We start from the raw sequence: 12,728 nt of genomic DNA on the forward strand, positions 1-12,728 counted from the left end.
AATTTAAAGCTCATCTGATGTGTGCGGTCACAGGTGTGAGCATCTCAGCTTAAAAATGTGACTCATCCCATCAGATTTTTCAGCCGGAACTATCAGTGTTATACATTTCCGTTTATATGTCAGATAAAGTGGTGAAGATTAGATATAGATTGCTGTAACTAATCTGAAGCGGACAGAACTATCAAGTTTGAACAGGTTTGTCTTTCTTGAAGCAAGGACGCCGTTATCTGTTAGGGAATGGAAATGAGGTGACCACGACACAGTCCGATTGTCACTGATATTGGTATGGAATGAAGTTCAGCTCAATAGTTTCCACTACCGTTGTGGAATCTTAATGAAAATGCCGGAAAACTAAGTTCAATCTTTTTTCAATCAGGAAGGAAAATGCACTTTATGGTTGGATGATGATATTTACATGCAATCAGAGGCCCACAGGATGCATGCATGAATATCTCTTGGAAAACGTCAGAAGCAATTTAGCTCAGCAATACAATTGTATATTTAGCATGTCAGTGTGGTTTACCGTAATCTTTCAATCCGTCTCCCCGAGAGAACCTGAACTGTCTAAGATCTCTCTGAACTGTTTACTGATGTTCACAAGTATCTTATTTTAAGCTTTTCCAGCCCAAACATGTGTCATGATGTTTACGTGCTTTACAGAAGGGGTATTCAAAAATAAACAACGGTGCCTGTTTACACTCTTCAAAATACAGGTCCTTTATTGCCATTTATGGCTCCATGAAGAACCTTTAACATTCATAGAATTTTTCTATTGCACAAAAGGTTCTTTATAATGGAAAAGGATTCTTTAGATTTTTAGAAAAAAAATCTTCACCAGAAAAGTGGTTCTTCTATGGCATCGTTGTGAAAAACCCCTTTTGGAACATTTATTTTTAAGAGTGAATATAATCGTTTATTCCTGAACACACTCTAAAAATGCTGAATGTAATTTGAGTGGAAACTCATGGTTGTGCGCCTTTAAGAACTGAACTGAAGGGCTTTGAGATTCCAGTTCAGCTCCTGATTTTGAGTTGGCAAACAGGAAGTAGAGTTGCATTTCGAATTTGATTGTGAGGAAGTGTACTTAAAAGGAATTGAAATGACTACGCTCTAATGTTGGATTTTACTGTTTATTGGTCATAGATCCATACCATTCAAAAGTTTAGGGTCGGTAAGGTTTTATTATCTTTTTTTAAGAAGTCTCTTTTGCTAATCAAGGCTGCATTTGTGAAAACTGTGACATTGTTAAATATTACAATTTAAAATAATCATTCTTTATTTTAGTATATTCTAAACCGTAATTTATTCCTGTGATCAAAGCTGAATTTCCAGCATCATTACTCCAGTCTTCAGTGTCACATAATCCTCCAGAAATCATTCTAATATGATGAGTTGCTGCTTAAGAAACTTTGTATTATTATGAATGAAAACAGTTGAGCTGCTTCATATTAGTGTATCAATCAAAAGCATCCTTTCTTAAAGGTGCCATCTGTAAAAATTGAGGTAAAAATATCCAACAAATGACCTACACGCATCAAAAGAATGAGAAGAAATAAGGGTGATGATGTCATTAAAAAATATCAAGTTATAGTGCTGCAGAGATATCAACCTTAATTAGCAGTAGCATTACTAGCCCCGGCCCGACATGTGTCGTAATACCAGTCTCGGCCATGGGAGGCGGTATGCGGGCAACATAACCAAAAGCCAACCTGGCGTACTTGAACCTGATGTCAATCGTGTGGAAAGTACAGCCCACTACTTCATTTCAATTCAGGGAAGAGAGCGGACGGATGGCCGAAGCCCTTGGCCCGTTGATATATGATATGATAAAAATAGCTGTTTTTACCTGACCGGAAAAAGCGGAAGTGCGCGTGCCCGGCGACTGTGTACCGTCCCGTCATAATAAAAGTCCCGGTACTCGCAAGCCGTTTAGAATAGGCGCCCTCCAGTGGATGAAAAGTTGCATAGTGCACCTTTAATTAAAAGTATTGAAGTATTGAATTAAAATTTCAGTTGGAGACCTGAATTTTAATTTCTGTTACTTGCTGTGAATCAAGAAAACGAGATTCAAGCAATAAGATTAACCGTGTTGCACTGTATAATGATTTCTGTTGATAAATGTACAGCTCTGGAAAAAATTAAGAGACCACTTAAGTGGCATAGACACGGTCCGTGTCCTGGTTAAAATAGCGGATTTCTCTGGATTTAAACGTTGGAAACATTTGGGATAGTACACAGGTCAAAAAAATATATATAACACTGTTCTAGTGGTTTTTGGATAGAACATAATATTTCCCAGAATGCATTACCTGTGTTGAATTTTTTCCGTAAATTCCGATTTAACCTCAACTGTGGTGTGGCCAATTCAGTGAAAATTCCCGCTGGTGATTTGAAAGGAAACCCCGGGTACTATCCATAGGTGTCCCTTCATAATAACTATCAGTGTAATTGAAAAACTTTATTACATTTTTAATCTAATTTAGTGCTGAACAAATTCTCAAATAATAGAATTTGTCTGAAGAACCCAGATGTCCTTGTATTTGCTGTGTAGGTGATTAGTCACGGTGGTTTGCACTGAAATACCAAGAAATTGAGTTTTTGGTAGGTTAGGAGCAGTGTGTGTCTAGTCATCCGGTCAGACCTCTGAAGTGTGCGCTGGAGAGCAGGAGTAGTGAATGGATAAAGTTCAGGATGGGAGGAAAGAACACAGTGGGCTTTGTTGCGGCAGAGCGAGAGGAAAACCTTGGACCATGCCTGCGGAGGAGAAGAGCGTCCCGCTCCCTCGTTCGCCACGGTAACGGCTGAGGAGAAGCAGATGTGGGAGCAAGAGGCAATTATGAGCCTGCGGCCAGTCGATCAGAAGCGAGGGAGGGGGAAAGAGGATGTGGTCGAGGCATTGCTTCTAACTGCTGAGGCTGCGAAACCACACACACGCACACAATCGTGTTTGAGATCTGTTGTTCCCTCCTTTTTTGGATGTTTCTTTTATTTAAATGGCCGTTTGACTCCCATGAAGACGCATTTCCTGTGCGGAGTTTTCTCCACGACTGTCTGGGATTTCTTATCTTAAATGTAAAATGTCTTCTCGCCGATAGCTGTCGGCGGTCATTTTGTGGTTCATCACCAGAAGACCAGAAGAAGCCACTGCATGTCAAAGAAAACACAAATTAGATCTTAGAGTTTCTTCTTGATAGGAATGAGATTAAATATAAGAATATGTTCATGTATTCATCATATTTTATAGCCAATGTATGAACAGATTGTAACAAAACTTGAAAAATTAAATCTTCCCCAACTTCCTAGATTGTCAATGAAAGCCTGTAGTCGACTGATTTTTATCTGAAGAACTCTGGGCGTTTTTGCTGGGAAAATCAAAAGGATGTGATGTTTACATTCCTGAGAGCCTAATAGATATACTATAATAGATTTACTGTTGAAAATGATTTTAAAAATATTTGGACACTTGGTACAGTAGTTCCTCTGCTAGGACGTCTGTGTGAACTTGAGGACGTACATAACACTATAGTGTATTAAAAGGCATTGCAAAACTGACTCATGCCGCTGTAGTTTATGCAGCATTTGTTTGCAGATGCCACTTTTGTATTTTGTTATCCACATATAATGACATTAATGTTTTGAGTGCATCTTCAGCATCCAAATGGCTCACTATATTTATGACTGACACTCCAGAAATGACACATTTAACTCTTTCTCCACCACTGATGGAAATTTCCGGCTTTCTGTGCGCAGAGGGCGCTATGACGCATAAGAATAAGAAGCAGAAAAAAAGAGATGGCATCTCATCATGTAATCATATGCATATGAAAAATAACACAATGATCAACATTAAACATCTTATAAATCAAAACTATCTAATGTTACTGAATGAGATGTGGAGCCAGGACGAGCTACAGGAATGAAGCATTAGAGGTGTTGATGGACTCGATCTCCTCCATCTGTGTTTGATCATTGCTCTGAATCTCATTTACGGCTAGTATTTCACAAAATGAATTTTTCTCCGTTTTTTGCTCAAAATTGAGTTTTATGAAACTTACCCATATTCAGGTGTTGATGACAAAAGAATGCATGATGCTATTTTTTTCAAAGCAGATGCTCTCTTCTTTCTTTTGATTTATTCATGTAACAAAATATTGGGGGCCATGGAATTTTTGTGAAAATGATAAAAAAAATGCTAGCGGTGGCTTAAAAAAAAAAAACTGGCAGGGAAAGAGTTAAACGTCAGGCTGTCTCGTGCTCATCTTTGTCACATCAGAAGCACACTAAAATCAAAGAGAACATATGGAAATAGTTGTGTACTGTATAGCCTAACTAGAGAAAGAAAGTGATTTTGCGCCGTCACTCGGGCTTCTGTAGCCCATGCCGTCTGTCATCTTTTGCATGTCTTTCTCCAGTCCGTTTGAAGAATTAGACTTTCCAAAGTGTCATTAATAACAAACGACAGGCATCGCCTCTGGTCGACACGCACCGTCTCTGTTCTGAAACCGCATGTCTTTTGTGCGAGGCCCTTGAAAACATTTGAGAAAGCTCTGGATGTTGGAGGTTAAGCAATCAAGACACATTTATGGGATGCGTTTGGCTCCGGCACTCGTGGGGAATGTGACCTGTAGCTGCGTAGGAGACGCTGCTCGTTCAAAGCAACGAGGAAGAAATGTGTGAAGCCTGTAGGTGTATGTCCCTTATTGCATAAAACAATGTATGAATGTCAATTTTTCATGGAAAGAGCATGGTTAAACTGTCGTAGAATCGTGGGGGAGGAAAAACCATTAGTTTCAGTAAAATTGACAGCAGCTGCGAAAAGAGAAGCAAAAGAAAAGGGAAGGATATGCTAATACTGCCTAATGATGGCAATATCTAAAGTTTGAGGAAGTGAGTCACCCAGATGACCTACTCATCCATTTTGACATCCTCTTTCTGTAAATGCCACATTTGGATATGTAGGATGTGTTTATATTCCACAATGATTGTAAGTCAGTTGCCTTATGGCCTTTCCTGCAGGTTTGACGTACACGAGTACATGTAACAGGAATGAATGAAAGCTTTTAGCCATTTCTTCAAAGGGCCCTCCTACACTTATCTTTGTTTAAAATTCATTGTAAATGTTTTGTATTCTGACTATCATACTTCTGTATGTATACTGTTGGGGTAAATTGGGCAATGGAATCCATTCATAATGGAGTTCTGACACATTCACATATTTTATACCCTATCGTGGCATTGGTCAAGAGTTTTCAAACTTAAAATGTCATAAAATGATTTATTAAAATGTATTTTTTAGAGCTGCAAAAGAAAACTTAGTAAATAAACAAAATATGTTTTTACTATGTATATTAAAAAAAAACATATTTAACAAATTTTATATGATTTAAACTATTATTTTTTTTATTAAGGAGATTGAGAAGATATATTTATTCAATTGAAATGCCTAGTTTAAAGAACTAAAAAATAAAATCTTCATACAGTTTTGTATTAAAAATAAAATTAAAAATAAACTTTCATTGAAGTAAAAGAATGGAAAGTTGGATGAAATAAATGTGTTTTCTCCAAAACACATTGGACACAATTATTGGCACCCCTAGAATATTTTATGAGTAAAATATCTCTAAAGTACATTCGCATTGATATTCATTTTGTTAGCACATCAGGGTGACTAGGAAGATGAAATTGTCCAGCCATGACTTCTTTTTTTAACAGGAGTATAAATATGAGGAAACACAAAAGTACCCTTAATCATTCATCACAATGAGTAAAACAAAGGATATAGTTAGACTTATTTTAGTAAAGACTAAAATAATTATCAAACAACCCCACATGTTGTTTGGGAGGGTTTCAAATTTTTTATCTTGGTCATCCAGAAACAAACGGCAGCATATTCAGTGGTCAGACACGACTGGAGCTTTAGATGGGACCAGGTTCTGTGGTCAGATGAAACTATAAAAAGAGCTCAGATGGCTTTGGTGCAAAGAGAAATAAAAAGTACCCATGCCCACGGTTAAATACACCACTGGATCTTTAATGTTGTCGGCCTATTTTTTTGATGAAGGTCCTAGACTTCATGGCAGATTTATGGCATCATGGATTCTAGCATATTTAACCAACAGATCAAAAATCATAACCTGACGGATTCTGCTAGAAATTGTATAATGGATCGTGGTTGGATCTTCCATCAGAACAGTGATCCAAATCAACAAATCAAAATCAACACCATAAATGTTTCACTGAGCACAAAATGAATCTTCTGCCAAGGCCGTCCCAGTTCCCTGACCTGAACCCTGTAGAGAATGAGTGGAGTGAACTGAAGAGAAGAGCATCTGAAGGATCTGGAGATTCTGTGTGGAGGAATGATCTCTGATCTCCAAACTCATCAGGCATTACAGGAGAAGACTCAGAGCTGTTATCTTGGCAAAAGGAGGTTGCAAAACATATTTAATAAAAGAGTGGTAATAATTATGGCCAACGTGTTTTGGAGAAAAGCATTTATTTCATGTTATTCACCCCCCACTTTCAATTTTTTTTACTTCAATGAAAGGTTAGATTTTTGTGATTAAAAATAAATAAATCAAAAGAACAATGCAGATTTATTTATACAGTCATATTTTATCATATTTACTAGGGGTGCCAATCATTCTGATAACAAATTTAACTTTTAATATGCTTTTTTGCAGTGATTTGTACTCATGACTCGGACTCGGTCTCAAGACCATATTTTTATGGTCTCGTTCTCGTCATGGACTCGTGTGCATTTGGACTCGGAATTGACTCGTATCAATCAATCAATCAATCAATCAATCAATCAATCAATCAATCAATCAATCAATCAATCAACTTTATTTATTTAGCGCTTTTACAATGACGATTGTTTCAAAGCAGCTTCACAGTGTTAAACAGGACAACATTGCAACAAAATTTGATTTGGCTAGTTTAATTTGGATAGTTTATAGAATTAAATATGACCAAATTAATCAATTTTATTTGTATATTTAGTTGAATAACTTGGATCATCATTTTTGTGTCCCCACTGAAACATATAATGACTCTGACTTATTTCGAGTCCCATTCAAAATATACATGAGTATCTATGTTAATATTTCTTTAAATTGATGTTTGACGCTTCCAATATTTTATATATCCAATGATGTGTGGTTTTCTTAAGCGCAACTGCACATGGCTAACGCAAAGGTAGCAGGACTCAGGAAGGATCATGTGGAGCGAGCTAGCTCTAAACTATGTGTGGAAATGTCTTCTACATCTTCTGTTATTCAGTTTGCATATAAGAGCCACAAAGAGTTCATACGTAGTAAGACTCTAAAAAAACAAAAACATTCTGCGATGTGTAAATTCTGCGGTACACCAATTACTGAAGCAAAGGGAACAACGTCCAATTTTCATCGACATGTGCAGCGAAAGCACAAAGATTAAGAACTATAGCCTATATGCAGAAAATCTCAGCATTTTGACAGCTAATGCTTAGTAGTTTGTTATTTGTATAAGTCTGCAAGTGACTTTTTACGCCCGTGCTCATGTTCACGCTTCTATTTTACTGTGTCCACCTGGCATCCTTTAGTGTTCGTCTTTTCCAGAAAGTCACATTGCAGCTACATTATTTGTCTCAACTGTTATTTTTTAATATATTTACTGTTTACAAAGCAGGACAAAAGTGTCACAGAGAAATCCAAACCTTGTTTAATTAATTAATAATAAAATGAGCATCTCCACCAAAAATGTCCAAGGTCGCCCGCCCTTTCTTCCTCCGTCACACTTCTCAAACACACAGACATACGAATCCATATTAAATCCTTTGGCTCGTGCCCTTAGGCTTATCTCCATCGAAGAAGGTCAAAATCCTTGCACGATCATGTGTGTGTGTGTGTGTGTGTGTGTGTGTGTGTGTATGTATATATATATATATATATATATATATATATATATATATATATATATATATATATATATATATATATATATATATTATATATATATATATATTCCTCCTCATTAGTGCCTCCGTGGATCGGTCGAACTAGGAATCTATGTAAATATATCTATGATTGCACTAGCTCTCTCTGCTCTCGGTCTCGACTAGGACTCAACCCTTTTGGAACTCAGTCTCGACCCACTCTGAATGAGCTGGTCTCGACTACAACACTGCTTTTTTGAAGGCACATGTATAATACTAACACTAAAGGTCATGTTTATTTGGAGTTTGGGTGGTTCAGAGAGTCACGTCTTATTTTGCCTTGGGATCCAATTTTTCCAATTGAACCCATTTTTTATATTTGTGCAAGCGCACGTATTTAAGCATAACTTAATTTACTGTTTGCACACAGGCCCAGCTGTGCGCTTCAGTAGTTTTGGATCCAGCAGCCCGACGCCTCCTCCTGTGATCGGCCAGCACACGGTCCAGGTTCTCCGAGACACCCTGGGGTACAGCGATGATGTCATCAACCAACTGCTAGCCTCACGGGCCGTCACTCAGAACAAGGTGCGGTGACAGACGAACTCCTCAGGCTGGGAAAAATATTTCTGAACAGTCCTGCCGTGATTGGCCAGCAGGCAGGAAAGGAAAAACACTGCCTTTCTTCTTGGCTCAGTGGTAATGATGGTTGTGATTAAACTGATGAATGTCCTTTAGAGAGGAAACTGCAAATGTAAAAATAATGACATAACGACGCATTCAGTTCACACGTAAGAATGTGTTTTAAATGATTGTGTTCAGGATCATGGTATCTACTACTCCTGAAAACTCATGCCATATCTCACCCAAAAATTAAAAGTTAAAAAAATTGAGTAAATTATTGTATACATGCTTTTTTTTTTTTAATTAAGCCTATTTTTGGACAAATATGATTAGCTTATTTTTCATCAGCAGCATCTAATTCTCAGCAGCTGCAAGAAATAAAAAAACTAAATAAAAATGTATGTGTAATATGATCATTTTAAGTACAATTTTGTGGTAAACTCCCATGAAATATATATATTTTTACAGGGTGAAATAAGACAGCAGCATTGATTAGAGAGAGTCACCCATGCTGTTACTATAATAATAATTTTAGAAATATTTTCATATGCTCAACTACTTGGCAATAGCAATGTAAAAATAAGCTGTAATAAGATGGCACCTTTTCCAATATGATAAGGTGATTTTAAAGTAAGACATAACATGCATTTGATTATACATATGAGTGATGATGTTTATTTATATTTGAAAATATTAGGTTTTTTTGTATGCTTACTAAAATTAAAAAAAAATAGAGACAAGCAAACTAATTCTTGTTGCTGTACAGCATCTTATATCCTCGGCTTTCTGGAAAGATTTGTCTTTTGAATAATGCAGCATATAACAAAGTCAATTATCCATGTTCAATAAAATCACACCGTGTCATATCTGTGGCCCATTAAATCTGAAATGGTCCAGAAGAGCCATTATCATCCATTGAGTATGTTATTCCCTCCAGTGTCCGTCGTGAACCGTCGCAGGTGTGAGTTCAAGGCACGAGGTCACTTCACAGTGCTATCAAGGCTTTTAGCTCTGGTGGGGTTGTTTAGCTGTGGAGCGGAATAAGCACGATTTCTGATGTCTAACTGCCAAATCTTTCATGTCTGATTTCCTTCATCATGGGACACTGACTCAAAGCAGAACAACGCAATGAGAGTGAACGCAGAGGAGAAGGTACGACAGATTTTGCTTGTTACATAGTCACAAAATTAAAATACACCCTTTTGTAAAAATGCATGTTATTAATCTTTCAGTGAACGATTTATACGTACAAGTTGAATTTTTTTTGCCTTGATTTCCCCAATCATTTAATCCGCCAAAGCCCTACCTTTTTCTTACAACTGACTGCAAGCTCGCATTCAGATCAACTTCTGTCAGGACCACTTTTATAAAAAAAAACTAAAAGAGCACCTCTTCAACTTAAAATGTTACCTGCGCTTCTCAGTGCGAGAATGCTGCCCCGATGAAGCCTCGATTCCTGCTCCAGCTGCATTATAACATTCGTATAGTGTCTGCGTGTCTTCTTGACACTGTTAACCTCTAGAGATCCAGACAGAGCTCATCCGAATTTGCTGCAGTATTAAAGGTCCCATTCTTTGCGTGTTTTCGAAGCTTTGATTGTGTTTACAGTGTGCAATATAACATGAGTTCATGTTTTCGCGTGTAAAAAAACAGTATTTTCCACACGATTTACTTATCTGTACAGCGCTGTTTTCTCTGTCCTAAAAACGGCCTGATGATTTCCTCGTTCTATGAAGTCCCTCCTTCAGAAATACGTAACGAGTTCTGATTGGGCCAGCGCTTCCCGTGTTGTGATTGGACAGCAGCTTAGAGCACTTTGCCCGGAAAGGTCCCGCCTCTTACCATAACGGGGAGATGCAAGCGCTGAATGCGCGCTCTTCTCCACGTGGGAGAGCAACGAGACCACACCCCCTATTTTGCGTGTTCTTGTGGGTGGAGGGTTAGTCACCAAACGGTTCTAGTGACGTCATTACAGCAGGAAGTGCAGCGGTGTAGTCCAAACCGGCCGCTCGCTGTAGGCTTTGAAAGGGAACTTCTGTTAAATAAATTATCTCGCTTGGCATTGAACTTTGAGCTTTATAATTTTACAGGTATTATTTATGCTCTAACAGCAACATTACACACTAACTAAAGTTTGAAAGATGGAATCGCGAAGAACGGGACCTTTAATACGAATGTAGTATATAATTTAACAGCTACAATGACAGATGCATTCTTATAGCGGTTGTGTGTCTTTCGATAGTGACAAATAAAGCTACAATAAGCTCATGGAGAGAACTTGTCAGTAATCTAGATGGATGACGCAGAGGAAACTCCAAACAATGAGAGGGTGTGTTGACTCACATGTGACTTGAACACATTTTTGTACGCTTTGAAATGCTATCTTGTGAAAGCAAGAATTGCAACATTGTAACAAATTAAGTTGTTCCTGTTTCAAACCAAAACAAACAACCAGACGCGACTTGCGTGAATAAATTGCGTTATTCACATGTAGTTGGATGCTTGAACATATAGTCATTCGCCCATGACATTCACTTTACAACAGACGTGAATTTCGTCATGCGAGGGGCTTTAGCCAGACGGCTCGTCTTGTTGTGAAATGGCTGACATGTTTTTTTTTTTTTATACGGTGAATAAGCTCAATTTGCCAGCTTTAGTTAGCTTGTAGTCTCAATATTTATATCTCAAATTGAGTAAAGAGCATTTTTACAACTTACCAGACTGTCTGACCTATGATTTCTTCCTCATTGTTGTCACAACTAGAGCAAGTTCCCGATTGGTTAACGGGGCATGAATATCCGCCAATGTTCCGATTTTACAACGTTCGTGTCAAACACTCCATTCTTGCCAGAATGTCTATTCGCGTCTCTGCATTGACTTAATGCATAAATCACTCTCGCTTAACGCTTCATTCATGTCTGGTGTGAACACACCATGAGTGTGTAAGTACTAGTACTAGCATCCTGTAGTTTATCAGGTCTATTCAAGTTCAAAATGGACATCCTATTTAATCTGCATTCAGCAAAACACTTTTTTTTTTTGCCTGAAAAATATATTACACATTAAATTATTCCTTTTCAAGCTTTTAGAATAATGGATCCCACACGAAAATCTGTCAGCACAACGAATCTCAACAGATGCAGTATGTAAAGTCACCTAGTACTTTCTGTCTACTGTTTCATGAATACCGCACAGGCAGGTACACATTTTTGGGTGCAGGGAATGTGTTTTTGATGGCGACGTTCTGCACAGGTTGGAAAGCATCGAGGTCTTGAGCCTTGCTCTGACGACATGGCGAGAAAGCCGCCCAGCTCAGTCCAGAGTTAAAGAGAGTTTTCCTGAATGAGTCATCTGTTTATTCTGTTCCAGTTCATTTCACCAGAGACTTTTTAAAATAAGTCCCTTGGATAAAATAACGCTCAAATCATAATCTGCACAAGGTCATGTACTCGGCCCTACGGTCCTTCCATTTAGTTAGAACGGACAATTAAGACTCAAACCAATAACCTTTTGCTGACATAATAATGGTGTGATCAAATCCCAGAATGTCTATGAAGAAACAGATGTCAGCTCTCCAAGGCTTCGCTGAGGAAGGCTTTCCAGCTTAAGTTGGCAGTCTTAATGACAGGCATGGAGAGTGTCGGTAATGGTAAAGGTCAGAACTTGGCAAAGGTCAGCCGTCTTCCAACGGTGTCCCTGGAGAGCACTGGAAAAACTTGAACGAGTGTGTCTTTTAGAAGTGTAGCATTACGAAGAGGCCAATTACTCCCCATGAAAGCAAGTGGAGGTGTGAAGGTTACGATAACCATACTCAATCTCTTCTGCTATCGCCACGAAACCGTTGTTTGTTTATGTTTGACGTCGCTCTGCACGCCGAATCTCAGGATGCCCGGATATGAAGTCCAGGGAGAGCACTGGGAAGTGCTTTCCTGTTTTCAGTTTGTGTTCCGCTGACACGTTCGGAGAAGGAAACGGATTATCCAGCCCGGCCAGCTGCACATGACATTAGCCCCCTCCCTGCATCCCACGCTGCACCTCTATCTCATCAGCCAATGGGAGGGGACCCATGCCGCCGTCACTTCCAGTTTTGCGTGTGTAGGCCGTTGCTATGCCGACGGACGGTTTCCGGAGCAACCGGCTAGCAGTGAAATGAACTAAGCAGACCCGGAGTGAACCTGTGGTTTTAGAGATG

The 12,728-nt window shown here is 38.5% G+C and overlaps 1 protein-coding gene across 1 annotated transcript in view; it reads left to right on the plus strand.

The window, feature by feature from the left end:
- The window catches only part of sugct (succinyl-CoA:glutarate-CoA transferase), a 190,746-nt gene extending 181,964 nt beyond the window's left edge, over positions 1–8,782 (plus strand). Inside the window, exon 14 of the mRNA XM_067434816.1 lies at positions 8,346–8,782. Within this exon, the coding sequence (XP_067290917.1) occupies positions 8,346–8,509 (164 nt within the window). The 3' untranslated portion in view covers positions 8,510–8,782. The remainder of the gene's footprint in view (positions 1–8,345) is intronic.
- Positions 8,783–12,728: the final 3,946 nt, after the last annotated feature.

Source organism: Pseudorasbora parva, chromosome 24 (assembly GCF_024679245.1).
Source record: "Pseudorasbora parva isolate DD20220531a chromosome 24, ASM2467924v1, whole genome shotgun sequence".
Taxonomy (NCBI): domain Eukaryota; kingdom Metazoa; phylum Chordata; class Actinopteri; order Cypriniformes; family Gobionidae; genus Pseudorasbora; species Pseudorasbora parva.